The following is a 16795-nucleotide window of genomic DNA, read 5'->3' as shown; positions in this document are numbered from 1 at the left end:
CTTGGATACTCCCAAGAAACTTGCTTCATAATATAAGATGCTCGCATTCACCAAAACAAGCCGTCTTCTTCTAGCAGTCATCGTCTTTTTCTGCCTACTACAGGTAGCATTTGCGCAAGATGGTGCTAACACCGACCTATCTTCCAACGACGATGTTGCTCCTGCTCCAGAACAAGGCAACCTTTCTCCTGTGGACGACGACAACGATGACGAGGACACAGGCTCTACACCTGAACAGCCAGCTCCACAACCTGTTAACAATGCTCCTGAGACCCCCGACGACAACGACGAGGTCCATGATCCACCACCAGCTAATACCTCTCCGAAACCTCCTACTAAGACTAACAGCTCACTTCCAGCAGCGAGGACAACCTCAATTGCTGACATGATCGGTGGATGGCCATATCCTATTCCCGAAGCTAAAGATGCCACTGATGACATACAGGATGGTACTTTTCCTTTCGTGCGCATCAATGAGAGGGATTTGGAAAGCAATAAACAGCATATGAACGAACCGGATCAAGCACTACAAAATGCTCTGTGGTATCTTCAAATCAAAGCACGCCGATATGTCACCAACACTACGGTTTTCTCTGTCGTCAACAAGAAGATGGCTGCTCCCAGTAATGATAGCCACGATTACATGTCTTTGGCCAGATACTTTTGGCCAGATGAATCAGTGCCCGGTGGACTTCCTTACGTTCGTGTAGATGGCCACGTCAATCCTGAAATCCGTTCAGTGCCAGATTATGTAATGCTTCGTGAAATGATCAAACAAGTACAGTTCTTATCGCTAGCCTACTACTATTTCGACAACGAGACATACGCCGAGAAAGCTGTCAGCCACGTCAAAAGCTGGTTTCTTGATAAGGAGACCCGTATGAACCCACATTTGCAATATGCATCCATTATTCGTGGATACGATATGGGACGTGCAAAGGGCATCATTGATTTCAGTGTTATTACTGACTTGCTTGATAGTATTGCAATTCTCCAACACAGCAAGGCATGGGCACCACGTACGAGTGCTGGCTTGCGTGTTTGGTTTACGTCCTACTTGGAGTGGCTACGAAACAGCCCAAATGGAAACTTCGAAAAAACCGCTCACAATAACCACGGTAGGTTGAATGTTCTTCTTTGTAGAATGAACTTGCATTGGCGAGGAAGTCATAGGCTGTTTATTCATCTTTTCAAAAACCAACAGGAACATATTATGACGTTCAGCTCCTGGCCATTAGCTACTTTTTGGGCCAAGATAAATTTGCGACGCAAGTGGCACAAAACGCAACGGCAAATCGCATTGCAGAACAAATTCTTGCTACTGGCGAACAATACTTCGAAACGGATCGTCCATTCTCCTGGTTTTACAGTGTTTATAACCTGCGTGGAATGTTTCAACTCGCGGAATTGGCAGAACATGTGCGAGTTGACTTGTGGAACTATAGAACAGTCGATGGCAAATCCATCAAAGCAGCTTTGGATTTCTTACTCCCAGGTGCCGTCAATAACTCGGAATGGCGATTCAAAAATACAGAAGGATTTGCTGCTTCTTCTCATTTGGTTGAGCTCTTGCAAAAGGCTTATATTGTTTACAATTCATCCGAATACTTGGCCCTGAGTCGATTTGTCGGCAATCAACAAACGCAATTGTACAACGTCACTCGCCTAACTATGCCTTGGGATAGTCTTAACGATGGTGTAGTCAGAAAAATACATTCAGAAGCAGCACGATCTTCTTCAGCATTCCTTTTGCCTTCAAGTTTTCTGGCTGCTTCAGTATCCATTTTAGCCATGGTGGTTGCTCCAATGTTCATGTAAGAGGCTTATGTCTAGTCAGCTTTCTTCCTTTGCAACATCACATAGGGTAAAGTGTATCGTAGCATAGCCATAATCGTGCATACACACGATATGATAAAATTAACGAGATTTCATTTTTTTTCTTCTTTTTAATGTTTGATTATTGAAACACAAAAAGGATAAGAACAATAATTCTACAAAAGACCAATTTCCATTCTTTCCTCTTGAGCAATCGGGTTATGTCTACTTTGGGGGGTTGTGGGTTTAATATGTATGACTTTTAGTCTATGACGTGATAGACTCCCTTCTTGACCTGACCATCACCCTTCTCGAAAGGCAAATCAAAGATGGCGGTACTTCTGAATCGTCTCAAGAACTGAATGGCAACAGCATCCAAGTCTGTGGGTTCAATGTAAAGATCGGCGAAAGTCAATGCACCAGGTGTGGGCTTGTCATCCAAAGTCATCTGTAAAGTATAGTGAGTAAAGCCGTTGCAGATAGTGAAATATTCTAAACAACGATACATACTCTCTCGATAAGATCAGGGCAGATCATCTGGTTGTAAGGAAGTCTGTCGACGAGCTTAGCGGCCAACCTGAAGTGGAAAAGACGGATGAGTATCCTGTTGACTAATTCGTGTTCATGTGGTGATATAGATACAAAAGAGGCCTTACTTGGCAATGCTGGTTGGTACATTATAGGTAGGCAAGGGCTTCTTGCTAATTTCGCGAGCCAACTCGAAAATTTGCTCATAGGTGTATTCCTTGGGTCCGTAGAACTCATAAGTCTTACCAATAGTGCTTTCAGCAGTCAAAAAGATTTCCATGGCTTGAGCAACATCAATGGCATAGACGGGGCGAATCTTGGCCTTGGACTCATTGACCCAGAATTGCCAACCTTCACCAGCTGCAAAGTTCAAAGTATGATCAGTATTGCCAAACAAATGCGAGAAAGACAATGAATCATGAGCACTCACTTCCGATTCTGTTCAAGAAACGATCTTCTTGGCCATACATGGTGCCAGGACGAACAATGGTAGCTCCGGGAATAACCTCACGAACTGCCTTCTCACCACGGGCCTTGCTGCGAAGGAAGCCAGAAGTGGAATCTTCGTTGGCATTCAAGGCTGAAACATGGACAAGTCTAGCAACGTCGTTTTCCGCGCAAGCTTCGGCAATGGCACGAGCACCATCAACGTGAACTTGATCGAATGTGTAGTTCCTATACCAAACACGTTAGTTTCACGATCGCCACATATTCTTCAATCTAGCATAAGCGAATTAGCAAACATACTTGGTTTCATAGTCGCGACCAATCAAGTTGTAAACAATATCAGAGTGTCGAACAACTTCATTGATAGTTTCGCGGTCCTTAAGGTCAACTTCGAGAGGAACAATTTGGCCAAGATCGCCAGTAACCTTGAGAGGTCTGGCCTCATCAGGATCACGGTGGGCAATAACGACCTGGGTACCTTGTTGGGCTATAATCGAAAAATAAGTATGAAGAACATATTTTCGTATTAGATTTGATGCTGATATTCATACCAAGTCGGTTAACAACATATCGTCCAAGGAAACCAGTGCATCCGAAAACTGTTGCAACGTGGCCATTGGAGGTGGAACTAGAGAATACATGTCAGAACATTGTACTGACTGTTGGTGAACGTCAATACAGTATGGGTTACATACCGACCACCAGCACCTTGTCTAGTGAAGGGCTGTCCAGTCTTCTTTCTAAGCATAAGATCGTGGAGGTTTCTCTGAAAAATAAGAGTGTTTGAGTATGGGTGTGCACTGCTGCTTTGGGATGGGTTGGAGATGTTGTTACCTTTTGCTCCAAGGAAGAAGCAGATGCCTTGATGGCGTTTGCGCACGCCTTATGGCGCATCTCTATAATTTAAATAATTTCGTTGAGCGGCAAGTTATCGTTAACGGGTCGAAATTCAATACGTACGCTTGGAGGCGACGGATGCAAGCATGTTGGGCAGATCTATCAGAAAAGCAAAACAGGCCAGCTTCAAACTATTAGACCTACGCTGACGTCACGAATTTTATTTGTGACGTCGTACCCGCCCCTCACACCAGCCCAACTGAATCGCCTCAAATGTGCAAAAATTCGCAGACAGAAAATCCGCCTTCCCAATATTTCACGCAGCTACAAGCATGTCGGACAAGCAAGACCCTAGCGGTCGCCCTCATTCTGAACAGCAACAAGCTGACTATGGAGCTTACCAGCAATGTACTTTGATACTCGAGACAGAGAATTTTTAAAATGGGGATTTTACCTTTTTGCCGTTAGACGATCTCACCTTTTTTCTGATCTGCTAGACGATCAACAAAGCGCCTATGGTTATGACTATTCAGCAGCACAATACACAGATCCCTCTGCCTATGGTCAGCAGCCACAAGCAGGAGCATATGATTCATCTTCCTACAATCAGCAATCATATGGATCTAACTATGGCTCTTATGACGCCTCTAACGATGGAGGTAAAGGTCAACGATATGGTGGAGATCACAGTGCAGGTTATAGGGAGAGAGATAGCGGCCGTGACAATGATCGCTATGGAGACTCTCGTGGCTCTTATTCTCGAAGAGATAACTATCAAGATCAACCGCCACGACAGGATGAAGGTAAAGACCGGTAAAACTCTTGATCACTCGTGAATTTGAGCATTAACACGTCTTGCGTTTAGGCTTAGAACCAGGAATGGAGAAAGCTCACGATACTATCTACATTACAAACCTACCTGATACTGTGACTGAAGAAAAGTTAGCCGAAGTATTTGGCTCCATCGGTATCATCAAACACGATAGAAAGAATGATAAACCAAAAAGTAAGGACGGCCGTCACTATACAATTTCGTTCAAGCAACATTGCAGATTTAACAATCCCTTCATTCTCTTTCATTTATATAGTTTGGATTTATACCGACAAGGCTACAGGCAAACCAAAAGGCGATGGTATGTTATCTCTGTATACTGACATGGAAAATTTTCTGACGCTGTTTTTGACATTGTTTATGTTTTGCAGCCACTATCACATATGATGATCCGCCAACTGCTGATGCTGCTATAGACTGGTTTGGAAACAAAGACTTTATGGGCAACATTATAAAGGTCGATAAAGCAGTCCGAAAGGCTTGGACTGGCGGCGGTGGCCGCGGCGGCGGTGGCGGTGGTCGAGGAGGAGGTCGTGGAGGTTATGGCGGCGGCGGCGGTGGTGGTCGAGGAGATTTTTCAGGTGGACGTGGCCCCCCTCCTCCTCGCGATGGCGACTGGTCTTGCGAAAGGTACATTTAATTAGATGCAATCTTAGATTTATTCAAATGGCTTGATCTAACCTCGGTTCTTCAGCTGTGGAATCAATAATTTTGCAAGAAATCGAACAGAATGCTTCAAATGCAAGGCTCCTCGACCAGCTTCCACAATGCAATCCTCTGGTGGCGATAGAGGTGGTTACCGAGGTCGACGAGACTACGGTGGCGGTGATGACAAGTACTCTCGAGGCGGAAATGGATACTCTCGTGGTGGCGGTGACCGTGGCAGCAACTATGAGGGCCGAAGCCGGGGAGGTTCCGATCGACGCGATAGAGACGATTATGGTCGCCACTCTGGCGGTGGACGTGATAACGACTACCGTGGTAACGAACGTAGAGAACGAAGAGACCGACCTTATTAAACAAAAACGAAACAAAAGGGTTGTCCATGCCCATGCAAATTTTCGTTCTACTCGCTATTTTTTTTAACTGATTGACATTAAAGTGAAAGAGGATCAGGATAAAATTTCGTTGATAGGTTCTTGTTGATGATTGATTTCGCATACACTGTGTTCTTTTTTTTGTTTTCTCTTTCTTTTCACAATTGATTATTATTTTGTCGGGTAAGTAGCGTTTTTATGAAGCTGTCGAGGCCTGCTCTCACAATTTTACAAATAAAATAAAATAAGAAATCATCAAAAAATGGCTACGAACATATTGCGTTATGAAGTTTGTGCAGATGAAGGTATCTCCCTGTTCCATGTTGAAGGAATGTTCAACAGGTCGGACAAACCGATCTGGGTTATTCTATCTGCGAGCAGAAGCTGTATAAGCCGAAGATTCGGCATAGCTTGAAAGGAGGGGCTCAAAGTCAGCTGCTTTGCTTCGATGATACACTGTTATCTGTCGTAGTTCGGGCCAGTGAATGGCCAACGTTTCTTGGCTGACAATAATCACTTTAGATTGGTTTGGTGTTCAGCATATCAAGTTAGTTTCATTTTTAGGCTTGCATTAAGAGGCTATCAAGCATAAAATTTGTGCTCACATTCACATTCAATTAAACTCGCATTTTGGAATCCATGAAAGGCAATGTGGCCTAAGGCAATAAACACTGGCGATCCAATGAAATCTTGGTCACTACATTCCCGGATCTGCTCATTTACAAACGCTATCCAGGTCAGTTCACTTCTTGGTATATTGGGGTCACCTGTTACTTTGATAGCACGCAGTTCTTGACGATCAGCGTGGTGCTGCAGTAGGATGTATTCTAAACCATGTCCTCCATAGAAGGAGGCAAATAGCCCAACAGGAAATTCAGTTCGATCGGAAGGGAATAAAGTCTCAGTGGGAAGTTTGCAAAAGTTGAATTTGAGTTGGGGGTTGCGGGACGACTGTTGTATACGTAAACTAAAAGCACTGTGGTCGAAAGGTAATCTGTCCAGTAAATTCATTGGCTCAGTGTGGAGATCCCAAAGCAGATGACAGTCTGGATGAGGTTGCTTTTGACAAGCTTTGAGTTGTAGCTCCATGGGTTGTGAATTACCGCTGATAAAATCGACTATAGGATGAGGCTGGTTGCGTGACATTGAAAAACCCAGTTTGGCAAACGCCTTATGGTGCTGCTGTTCTAGGATCATGACGCTGTTATCGCCTAGCCATGGACGCAGACGATACATAGGTGCAGTAGGTTCCAACAAAGAACCACATATCAGATTCAGGCTGGCATGCCACTGAACAACAAGCAACGATCCATGATAGGTTTGATCGCCTATATTTAATAAATTTTGCCTTGGCGCGTTAGCAAGCTCCGATTACCGGTCTTTTTATTACATTGGGCTCTGTCTCTCTCAATAAATTCCTTTCAATTCACCTTGCCATATCCCCAACATCCAGCCGTATTTATGTAGCAATCGAATGTAGATATCCCGATATGAATATGGAGCGCCAGTGTCGGATTCAGCATTATATTCATAAACGCCAAAATGGTGGCAATGCTGAGCCCATATGGTATCATATAGCGACAATTCGTGCAATCGGCGACATGTGGATCCTACGAAACAAATGGACTTCGGATCTGCATAGCTAAAAATATATTGAATAATTTCCTTAGGTAAAAGGTCCATATTATGTGGACAAAAACCTAAGGGTGGAAAGGCGGGAAAGAGAGATAAAATAGTGCTTTTGCTGACTAGCCAGTTTTTAAAAAGTTGAGGCGATTTGCCGCCATAGCGCCGTGTGCACCTTTGCCCATTTTCCTCTCGCTTTGCTTTGCATAAAAGTGACTATTCCCAATGGAAAGTTGTGGGTCTCAAATCGCATGGAAGTCAGCAGCAATATTATCATCGATAAGTGCTTCAATTTGCCAAAACCCGGTGAATCATGCAATCAAAAAAAAAAGTCCCACTGAAAGAGGTGGGAATTTTTTTTACTTTCTATTGCCTTGTTTCTACTTTTTCTAGGGGTAGCAAAGATTTTATACTGAATGGTCTATGATTGCAAGCTAGAAAAGTTAATGCGTAGATAGGATCTCTTTCCACTGTACCGCAACATCCGGCCTTTGGCTTTGTTCGATTCCGTGCAATCCCACTTATCGCCTAGCTAGATCTCTTTGATTCGCATCACATCCATCAAATACCTTCAAACTTATTTTCTTCAATTGATGACACTGAAATCGATAGTAAAGTTAGATTGGATGATCTACGCCTGTTTGCCAATCTGTGTGCCTATATTTTACTAGAATGTAGGATTTGATGTCGTTCACGATAGTGAGTTTATCTTGTGGCTAACGGCAATACATGTTGAATCAATTGTACACCCTACAATTACAACGCTGGGTTGACCGATAGTTGACAATTGATGCGGAACACAACTGGAGTAGTCGTGGAAGGTCAAGAATGAAAGATCGCCTTTCTGGACATTTAGCTCAGAAATAGCCTTCATACGATTTGAATTCTTCGTTGTATGCTAGTATTTATTGTATCGAAGATACCTGTCAGCGTTTAAGCCATGTCCTCTTCGCATGTCGTTTTCCAAATACCCACTCTTGCTACTATTATTAGGTTAATCCTTGGTCGATGATATAGGTGAAGGTTTAGTGTAAAGAGACTTTAGCCTTGCTCAGTGGCCAATTTGGATTGCTCCAAGCCGTCTTTCCTGTGACATCCCACGTAGAACGCAAGCAGCATATCCCAGCAGTAGTGGCACTATTTCGTTTTGTACATATTATGCAGTCTTGTAAATTGTAGTATCTAGATTTCCATTATCTGTATGAACAGATAAGCCCACAGTTCAAAGCAGCAGCTGTCATATCATTTTGATTCTGTGTGATGCCGGCAAATGAAGGGCAGTTTCGGAGCTCCTATCCTTCATTTCAGCTTCAGTCTCATGATCGAACAACTACGTCGCCGAACTATTCTATTAGGTATATAAGATGTAGTCATCTTTCTGTTCGTATTTCCAACCTACCTTGGCACTGATGAATATCAGTTGCTTTATATCATTGATGTCCCCGACGCCAACTGAATGGAAATACCTCATCGCTTTGTTTCTTGATATCATTGCTGAGGTGGACATATGCAATAGCATTCGTACGCTTACATTTTTCCGCTAGATGAGGTTTACTCCTATTTCTTTCAATGCACCTGGACTATTGTGAAGGAGAGAGAGAGATACACTGAGTTGAAATATTCGGCTGTCTAACAAATTGCACCGATGGTGTGACAAACAATACCATCAGTTGACTGTTATGTTCTTGATTAAAGATTGATAAGGAGTTCAATAGCTTTGCCATTGGAGCACAGCAGTTACTAAGATCCTCATACTCCTTATAATGGATCATAAGTAAAGAAATCATGAATAATTTACTAAGAGCGTATAATAATAAGATTAATAAGACGCTAAGCAAACCTTCTCTGTGTATTCCAAGTGATTTGAAAGTATTATAAAAGCGGTCTGTTAATGGCATCTCCAAAGATCAAGCATGCAGAAAGATATCTCGAATCAGTACATTTTGAGCCGTCCATCCCATCGCATCATAGCTGTATTTATGATTGTTGCACAGCTGTTAAGATCAATTACTGTAAACTGGGGAGATTAATACTATACTTACAAATAAACTTGAGGCAGATATGAAGAAGTTGGGAGCAATGGATTATATTCCACAGCCCTCTCTCTGCTCGGTGTTGTACCGAAGCTTAGCTGATGCGTGGCGCAGCCGTGACCCATGGTAGAATACGGGATCTGTTCTTTCGGCTGGATAGAAATACTGCTTTGGTCAATGCGTTTGGGGGAGGTTCTCCGACCCATATCTGTAGAGTAGCAAGTTTTTCTGTTTTCATTGCAGTGGCATTACATCAGAGTTCCGCAACAAGGACTGGCTCAAAGCTAATTTTGCGCTATGGAATTTTTACCCATCGTCATCGCTCCCATGATGTGATCGAGAACCATATAATATAAATGATGCCATCGCATAAAGAGTAGGAAAATCTATAGCGGGGGTAACGATAAAGAGGGGACCTAATCCGATTTTAACGTAACGGAAGATCCCGTCTCCACTTTCTCTTACTTATCCAACATGCCATGTTGAGAGTTTCCATGTGTCCCACTGAAACAGATGACCAGCTTGTTTTTGGTAGTGCAAACATTTTGGAGAATATTGGATACAAATGTACCCTTGGATCAACCACCGACGTGGCCGGAATAGGAACACACCGAAAACGCTACAAAAACAACGTTTTGGGCCACCATATCGACAATCACACGTGGTGTTCAACCATTTGGAAAAGAGAACGGCCTCCTGGTAGCGAAGCTAGTGGTTCAGAATGGAATGGTCATGCCATGGGGGAATTCAGTCCAATGGCCCATAGAGTGAAAAGTTGGACTGTACTGAATAAGCTCTAGGCCCGGGCTAAGCCAAGTTAATGTATCATGGAAATAACGTCTATATTATAAAAACAAAAAATATGATGTGATTCTGGGTAGGTTAACAGTACAATAGAAAAAAACTGGTGATCCAGTTCGTCCATTCTTGCCATTAACCAAATGACGAGCGAGCTCCTCTCCTCAAAGCTTGATAATGTTCGTTACGTTCATGTTTTTTTAATTTCCATAGCAAACCGTGCGTATCATGGGGGTCGTCTGTGTTCAAGACCGTTAAGCTTTCCAATCCTTTTTCTTCTCTTTCCTCATGTACATAATGGTGTAACGAAGATCACTATTTCCCGGATTGATAACACCCTTTTCACCTTATATCATACGATAGATGAACTACTCCAAAACATACTCTCTTCTCGCCCAGATTCCCATCAGCCAGGAGTAGATACACACACTGTGAACGAAATGGGCGGGAAAATCTATTTGAGTGTCGCACAAAACTCAATCAGGTCCAAAATGGCGAGTAAGTAAATATATCCATGGGGGGGGTTCTTTTTTCTACATTGATCCAGCCCAGCCCATGATGGCCCTGCGATAACGGGAATAAGGAAATTATCTTGATTGTACAGCAATGAACATTCGCTATAGCCTGCCTCTCAATGCATTGATGGTGAGGACATCTGATGACGTGGTAGGCATGAGAATTCCTCCCATCCACATACATACACACAACACAACAAACAACCTTATAACAATAAACTGCGAGAGAGAAAAGCTGTAATGGATTACTCTAATGCGCGGAGTCTCATCGTCCCCATGACCTGTGTCCTTCGTCCAACCTTTCCTGAGATTTTTTTTTTTTTGGCTTTTTCTTTTTTTTTTTGGGTTCCCTTCTCTCTTCCTTCTTTCTCATATCTCTATCTTCTTTGCTCCTCTAAACTAAAATATCATCATGAGTTGCTGCCAAGAATCAAGAAGAGCCGATAGAAGTAAGCAGCATAGCCCTGTCAATCACACTCAGGAGAAAAACTATTGCTTCAAGCACAAGATTTACTTTGCTCAAACATGGTGCCCAAAATGCGGCAGTCGAGTTTAGTCTGGCTGACGATCACTTTTTGAAAAACAAACCCGATACCCTCCTCTACTCCTCCTCCCTCATGTATTCCTTCTATAATCGCACTCCCCCCCCCCCATTTTAGTAGAAATGCACTCCAATCAAATCCACTTCTGTGTGCCTAGCTTGGGGAAACCTCAAGGCAAAAGGAAAAGTGAAAAAATATCACAAACATGCCCACACCCCACGCCCAAAATACTATTTCTTTTTTTTTTATACTATATAATATCATCTCTGCACAGTTTTTGCACATAAAATACAACTCAAGATGTACTGATCATATCAACCCTTTTGGATGCGTTTTTGTTCTTTGTCTTTCCATGCTAGTCCATCTTCATTCGAGCTTAGGCCATCAGATGGCCGTGATTCTCGTCATGTCGGCAAGTTAGATAAAAAAATATTGAGGCTTACTGAGGAGGTGGGCCGTGCACATTACAAATTATGTAGAGAGGGGTTGTCTTAATAAAATTTCAAAAACTTTTTTGCCTACAGGGTTGAAAAAAAAATTATGTAGAAAATGTCCTAGTCTACGCGCTTTCATCATCACTAGCGCATCAAATATAGCTTCAACCCAACAGTGCCTCTTCGCCATATTGTACACCCGCCGCCCCTCTACACACAGACCATCCTACAGACATGATCTTGCACGTATACTCCATTTTGTGCCGGCCCATGGTCAAAGTTATTGCATTTCAGATATGTTACTTTTGCGAATTTTCAATTTCAGTCTGTCCATAGATATAACTCATCATGCGGTCTCCACCTCGACCTCGTGTGTTTTTTACTTTCACGAGCATAAACCCAAGCCGTATTTCCCATAGTGCTGCTGTGGTACGATGGATAGACGGTCACATGTTACCTTCCACCTATGAATAGAAGGAAAGATACACCCGCCATTGTCAGCCCGATGACTTTGCGTCCTGCAAGGTGGTCCTGTTCACGCCACGTGGAGGCATATTCGTCATGCCAAGGCCCCATTTGCTGCATGGACATGAGCGAATTCGCCGGTTATTGGTGAAGCCTATCTGCACTAGGGGCTCATTCATGCCTATTAACATTTCCAGCCGGGAGCCAGGGAAAGGATGGGGGACCTAGACTTTCTTTGTATCGTAAGACCACTTTTGGCTATGTAAGGTAAGTCGCGGTCACCCAAGCGATGTTTATGTGCGTACAGACTCTGCGCTATATGCAGAGATTGCATTGAAAAGATAATAATAATAAAAAGGCATGGCAGGTAACGCGGCAATATTTGAAATTTACGCTGCAAGGGAAAATATGTGAGTATGGGTCGTTAGACTGGCAGAACACAATATTAGGCTTTATACTCAGCTGATTTTCCAGTAAGGACGTTTCTACCATAAATGATGTATGTACAAGCGCTTTTCAGCAATCCTAATCACTTCTTCGTGAACCTGAAATAAAGGTAATGCTTATGATCAATTTACTGTCTGCCTTGCTTGGTAGTCCAGCTTTGAGGTTTCAGAATATGTATCCATTTTACCAACCGACAAGCGATAAATGAAATATAGCATATGTAAAATTGAAAGGTATCGACGACTTTATGAAATAGTGGCCAACATCGCCATGCTAAGTGCTTGATAGCCAAGCAGTGAGTCAACCCCAGTTTCATTGGACAAGCTTTCATTGTCAGTATGATTCACACTCCGCAGTCTTTTTTTTTTTTTTGGGACAGCAAGAAAACAAGCAGATCGATATTTTTGACATTTACCATTTCATCATGTCAACAGCAACTCCCGCAGGAGAAGCTCCAAAGGTGCGTCATTGTCTTCATAGAATCCATGATTCCAATGCCGAGTCTGAGTTTTTTTTTCTTCTGTTCATCCACCGTGATTTAGACCGGAAAGCGCGATGCTCTTCGTGCGCTGGAATCTCCAGCACAAGCAAAGTGGGATGCTATTAAAGCTTTCGAAACCGATGCTCCCACCATTGAAGAACACCAAAACGTCGTAGATCTTCATCAAAAATACCCTAAATTCATGGGCTGCATGGCCTACCCCTACATGAATGGCCGTCTCCATCTTGGACACGCATTCACTCTTTCCAAGATTGAATTTGCTGCTGCTTATGAGCGTATGCTTGGTAAGCGAGTCCTTTTCCCCCAAGGTTTCCACTGCACTGGTATGCCAATTAAGGTAGGTGATGATGCTACGTTTTGGGATTCCTTAGATCTGTCAAAAGGTACGGATTTTTGTTGTTGTCAAAGGCTGACCCCCTTATTCGCCACGTTGCTAGGCTTGCGCAGATAAGCTTGCTCGCGAAATCGAAATGTTTGGAAAGAACTTTGAGGGTTACGAAAAGGCAATCGAAGAGGAGCAAATTGCTGAAAAACTCAAGAACGCAAGCGTTACCCAAGAAAAATCGACTGATCCCAGCAAGGGAAAAAAGAGCAAGGCTGCTGCCAAGGCTGGAACTTCCACTTACCAGTTCCAGATCATGCAACAACTCGGTGTTAAAAATGAAGAGATTCACAAATTCGCTGATCCCCTCTACTGGTGCGAATTCTTCCCTCCCCTTGCTATCAAGGATATGACTGCTTTCGGTGCCAAGGTTGATTGGAGACGTTCCTTCATCACCACGGATGCCAACCCTTATTACGACTCATTTGTTCGCTGGCAGATGAATGTCCTTAAGCAGTTGGACAAGATTCGTTTCGGTGAGCGATACACTATCTATTCTCCTGTCGATAAACAACCCTGTATGGATCACGATCGTCAATCTGGTGAAGCTCTTGGTCCTCAAGAATACACTGCTATCAAGCTTCAAGTCACTGAATGGGCCGAGTCCGCTCAACAAGTTCTTGCATCAGTCTCTGAGCTTGCAGGAAAGAACGTCTATCTCGTTGCTGCTACTCTCCGTCCTGAAACCATGTATGGACAAACCAACTGCTTTGTTGGTACCGAGATTAAGTATGGTCTTTACCAAGTCAACGACAAGGATGTTTTCTTCATCACTGAGCGTGCTGCTCGCAACATGGCCTACCAAAAGATCTTTAGCAACTTTGGTGAGATCAAGAAACTTGCTGAAATTAAGGGTGATCTTGTCATTGGAACCAAGGTCAAGGCTCCTCTCAGTACTTACCCAGAAGTCTATGTTCTTCCCATGGAGAACGTTCTGGCCACCAAGGGTACCGGTGTGGTCACCTCCGTGCCATCCGATTCTCCTGATGATTTTGCTACTCTTCAAGACCTTCAGAAGAAGGCTGCTTATTACAAGATTCAACCTGAATGGGCTGCTTTCGAGCCTATTCCTATCATCAACACCCCCTCTTATGGTAACCTTACCGCTCCATTCCTATGCAAACTCAAGAAGATCAACTCTCAAAAGGACCGTGTTCCTCTTGCTGAAGCTAAGGAGCTTGCTTACAAGGAAGGTTTCTATCAAGGAACCATCGTTATTGGCGAATACAAGGGCTTGTCTGTCCAAGAAGCTAAGCCCAAGATCAGAGATGTCCTCATTCAATCTGGAGAAGGTTTTGTCTACAACGAGCCTGAAGGCCTTGTCATGTCCCGCTCCGGTGATGAGTGCGTTGTTGCTCTTCTTGACCAATGGTACCTCGATTATGGTGAAGATCACTGGAAGGCTCAAGCTGAGAAGTGTCTGGCTGAAATGAATACTTTCACCAATGAGACCAGACATGCGTTCGAACAGACTCTTGGTTGGCTTAACAAGTGGGCGTGCGCTAGAAGCTTTGGTCTTGGTTCCAAGCTTCCATGGGATCCTCAATTCCTTGTTGAATCGCTTTCTGATTCCACCATCTATATGGCTTACTACACTGTTGCACACATGCTTCATGACGGATCTCTGAATGGAAGCACTCCTGGCCCAGCTGGCATCAAGCCTGAGCAAATGACAGATGAAGCCTGGAGCTACGTCTTCAAACTTGGTGAATATTCATCCAACATTCCCATTCCACAAGCTACGCTTGACAAGCTCAAGCGTGAATACGAATACTTCTATCCCCTCGATGTTCGAGTTTCAGGAAAAGATCTTGTTCCCAACCATCTTACCTTCTTCATCTACAACCACGTTGCCATGTTCCCAGAAGAAATGTGGCCTCGTGGCGTCCGTGTCAACGGCCATCTTATGTTGAACAGAGAAAAGATGTCAAAGTCCACTGGTAACTTCCTCACTCTTGATGATGCTATTGAGAAGTATGGTGCGGATGCCACTCGTCTTGCTCTTGCTGATGCTGGTGATAGTGTTGAAGATGCCAACTTTGAGGATGCCACCGCCAATGCTGCCATTCTTCGTCTGTTCACTCTTCTCGAATGGTTCGAGGATCAAATCAAGGCTAGCAGTGAGCTTCGAACTGGTGAACTCGGATTCCATGATAAGGTTTTCGAAACCGAGATGAACAACCTGATTGTTCGTGCCAAGGAAGCCTATGATGGTACCTACTACAGAGATGCTCTCAAGTATGGTTTCTACGAACTCCAATCGTCCAGAGATTGGTATCAACAAGTCTGTGCCAATGGCATGCACCGTGACCTCGTCAACCGATTTATGGAAGTTCAAACCCTTCTTCTTACACCCATCTGTCCTTTCTGGGCTGAACATGTTTGGTCCAACCTCCTCGCCAAGCCCGATACCGTCATGAATGTTAGCTTCCCTGAACCCACTGCTGAAATTGACCTCGCCGTCCTTGCTGCAGCAGAGTACATTCGCAAGACCGTCAAGTCCATCCGTGATACTGAACTTGCACAACTCAAGAGAAAGAAGAAGCAAACTGAGAACGCATACAACCCTGATGCCCCCAAGATTCTCAAGCTTTATGTTGCAACTTCTTTCCCTGAATGGCAAGATGGAGGTATTCAAGTGTTGAAGGACAACTTTGATCAAGCCACTGGCAAGTTTGACGATGTTAAGATTCGCGAGCAACTGAAGTCTCAAGGTCTCATGGCCAATAAGAAGATGATGCCCTTCCTCAACGAGCAAAAGGTAAATAGGAAGAATATGTATGGGTTATCATTCGCACTGTATACTAATAACCTATGTGTTTTCTGTTATTTTTTAGAAACTGGTCGAGAAGTTTGGTGCTGCATCCTTCAACCGAACCCTCCTCTTTGATGAATACAAAACTCTCCAACACAGTCTGGATTACTACAAGAAGGCACTGAACTTCCAAGATATCACAGTTGTGACAACTGAAAACTTCACAGAAGACGATAAGAAGGCTGCTGAGCAAGCCATGCCCGGTACCCCCGCCTACTACTTCGCCAATATCTAAACCTCTTCCATTCGCTTCAAAAATAGACTGATTACAAAGAGAATATATATAGTTCGTTAAACAAGAAAAAAAAACCAAGTTGTACCTAGAGAGAATAAAATAAAATAAAAAAATAGGAACCCCCCTCTCTCGTTTAGTTTTGTAAGCCGGATGCTGTTCGAATGCTTTAAGCGCCTTACTTGAACCTCTTGATATATCAAAAGTATTTTGAATCATAGCAGAAGTCGAGACTCTTTAGTGACGTGCCCGTTTCCAAGCTGTATGAACCCTCTTTTCATTCTTTGTAGAGAAGATAGATTTATGACCTCTGGACAGCTTGGTGGGGGGAGCCAATGGTCACGTGCCGAAAGTCTTCTATCCCTTCAATTTGGTCCTACAATTTCAAATGCCGCTTGACGGTACTCAAGAGATTGTGTGCTGAGCTACTAGTGAATCCTCCTTTCTACTGTTCCGTACAGCAATGGTGAGTTGAATGAAGTTGATACGATAGATGAAACACTACACG

The 16795-nt window shown here is 43.5% G+C and overlaps 7 protein-coding genes across 7 annotated transcripts; 4 read left to right on the top strand and 3 right to left on the bottom strand.

Moving 5' to 3' along the window:
* Positions 1-589: 589 nt before the first annotated feature.
* On the top strand, positions 590-1524 carry K450DRAFT_158484 (uncharacterized protein; the record flags this gene model as incomplete). The annotated part of the gene is made up of 2 exons (XM_051583990.1): positions 590-1118; positions 1205-1524. Coding segments are annotated over 2 exons (849 nt in total), but the record flags the coding sequence as incomplete, so codon positions are not given.
* A 423-nt stretch (positions 1525-1947) lies between these two features.
* On the bottom strand, positions 1948-3796 carry K450DRAFT_261119 (uncharacterized protein). The gene is made up of 9 exons (XM_051592266.1): positions 3751-3796; positions 3625-3686; positions 3486-3556; positions 3342-3418; positions 3091-3277; positions 2774-3018; positions 2472-2703; positions 2326-2392; positions 1948-2263 (listed from the first exon to the last, which is right to left on the bottom strand). The coding sequence occupies exons 1-9, from the start codon at positions 3773-3775 to the stop codon at positions 2078-2080; spliced, it is 1152 nt and encodes a 383-aa protein (XP_051440603.1). The 5' UTR covers positions 3776-3796; the 3' UTR covers positions 1948-2077.
* Positions 3797-3944: 148 nt separating this feature from the next.
* Positions 3945-5147, top strand: K450DRAFT_261110 (uncharacterized protein). Its single transcript, XM_051592265.1, has 4 exons — positions 3945-4430; positions 4493-4633; positions 4716-4760; positions 4831-5147. Exons 1-4 carry the CDS (start codon positions 4034-4036, stop codon positions 5097-5099), a joined length of 852 nt encoding a protein of 283 aa, XP_051440602.1. The 5' UTR covers positions 3945-4033; the 3' UTR covers positions 5100-5147.
* On the bottom strand, positions 4698-5670 carry K450DRAFT_261106 (uncharacterized protein). The gene is made up of 3 exons (XM_051592264.1): positions 5141-5670; positions 5016-5074; positions 4698-4966 (listed from the first exon to the last, which is right to left on the bottom strand). Exon 1 carries the CDS (start codon positions 5618-5620, stop codon positions 5195-5197), a length of 426 nt encoding a protein of 141 aa, XP_051440601.1. The 5' UTR covers positions 5621-5670; the 3' UTR covers positions 4698-4966; positions 5016-5074; positions 5141-5194.
* A 1717-nt stretch (positions 5671-7387) lies between these two features.
* Positions 7388-8208, bottom strand: K450DRAFT_261096 (uncharacterized protein). Its single transcript, XM_051592263.1, has one exon. It carries the CDS (start codon positions 7994-7996, stop codon positions 7814-7816), a length of 183 nt encoding a protein of 60 aa, XP_051440600.1. The 5' UTR covers positions 7997-8208; the 3' UTR covers positions 7388-7813.
* Positions 8209-10797: 2589 nt separating this feature from the next.
* On the top strand, positions 10798-11456 carry K450DRAFT_261088 (uncharacterized protein). Its single transcript, XM_051592262.1, has one exon. It carries the CDS (start codon positions 11216-11218, stop codon positions 11429-11431), a length of 216 nt encoding a protein of 71 aa, XP_051440599.1. The 5' UTR covers positions 10798-11215; the 3' UTR covers positions 11432-11456.
* Positions 11457-12735: 1279 nt separating this feature from the next.
* Positions 12736-16440, top strand: K450DRAFT_261084 (uncharacterized protein). Its single transcript, XM_051592261.1, has 4 exons — positions 12736-12816; positions 12899-13195; positions 13296-16001; positions 16078-16440. Exons 1-4 carry the CDS (start codon positions 12781-12783, stop codon positions 16288-16290), a joined length of 3252 nt encoding a protein of 1083 aa, XP_051440598.1. The 5' UTR covers positions 12736-12780; the 3' UTR covers positions 16291-16440.
* Positions 16441-16795: the final 355 nt, after the last annotated feature.

Source organism: Umbelopsis ramanniana, assembly GCF_025399195.1.
Source record: "Umbelopsis ramanniana AG unplaced genomic scaffold K450scaffold_85, whole genome shotgun sequence".
Lineage (NCBI taxonomy): Eukaryota > Fungi > Mucoromycota > Umbelopsidomycetes > Umbelopsidales > Umbelopsidaceae > Umbelopsis > Umbelopsis ramanniana.
This window is presented reverse-complemented; position numbering and strand designations above follow the sequence as displayed.

Coding starts and splice junctions, on each gene's coding strand:
- K450DRAFT_261119 (XM_051592266.1), bottom strand. CDS start 3,775: ATGCTTGCATCCGTCGCCTCCAAGC. Junction 3,687..3,750: donor TGCATCCGTCGCCTCCAAGC/GTACGTATTGAA, acceptor TTTAAATTATAG/AGATGCGCCATAAGGCGTGC. Junction 2,264..2,325: donor GCCCTGATCTTATCGAGAGA/GTATGTATCGTT, acceptor TATACTTTACAG/ATGACTTTGGATGACAAGCC.
- K450DRAFT_261110 (XM_051592265.1), top strand. CDS start 4,034: ATGTACTTTGATACTCGAGACAGAGAATTTTTAAAATGGGGATTTTAC. Junction 4,431..4,492: donor ACCGCCACGACAGGATGAAG/GTAAAGACCGGT, acceptor TCTTGCGTTTAG/GCTTAGAACCAGGAATGGAG. Junction 4,634..4,715: donor AAAGAATGATAAACCAAAAA/GTAAGGACGGCC, acceptor TCATTTATATAG/TTTGGATTTATACCGACAAG.
- K450DRAFT_261106 (XM_051592264.1), bottom strand. CDS start 5,620: ATGCGAAATCAATCATCAACAAGAACCTATCAACGAAATTTTATCCTG.
- K450DRAFT_261096 (XM_051592263.1), bottom strand. CDS start 7,996: ATGAAGGCTATTTCTGAGCTAAATGTCCAGAAAGGCGATCTTTCATTC.
- K450DRAFT_261088 (XM_051592262.1), top strand. CDS start 11,216: ATGCCCACACCCCACGCCCAAAATACTATTTCTTTTTTTTTTATACTA.
- K450DRAFT_261084 (XM_051592261.1), top strand. CDS start 12,781: ATGTCAACAGCAACTCCCGCAGGAGAAGCTCCAAAG. Junction 12,817..12,898: donor CCGCAGGAGAAGCTCCAAAG/GTGCGTCATTGT, acceptor ACCGTGATTTAG/ACCGGAAAGCGCGATGCTCT. Junction 13,196..13,295: donor GCACTGGTATGCCAATTAAG/GTAGGTGATGAT, acceptor CCACGTTGCTAG/GCTTGCGCAGATAAGCTTGC.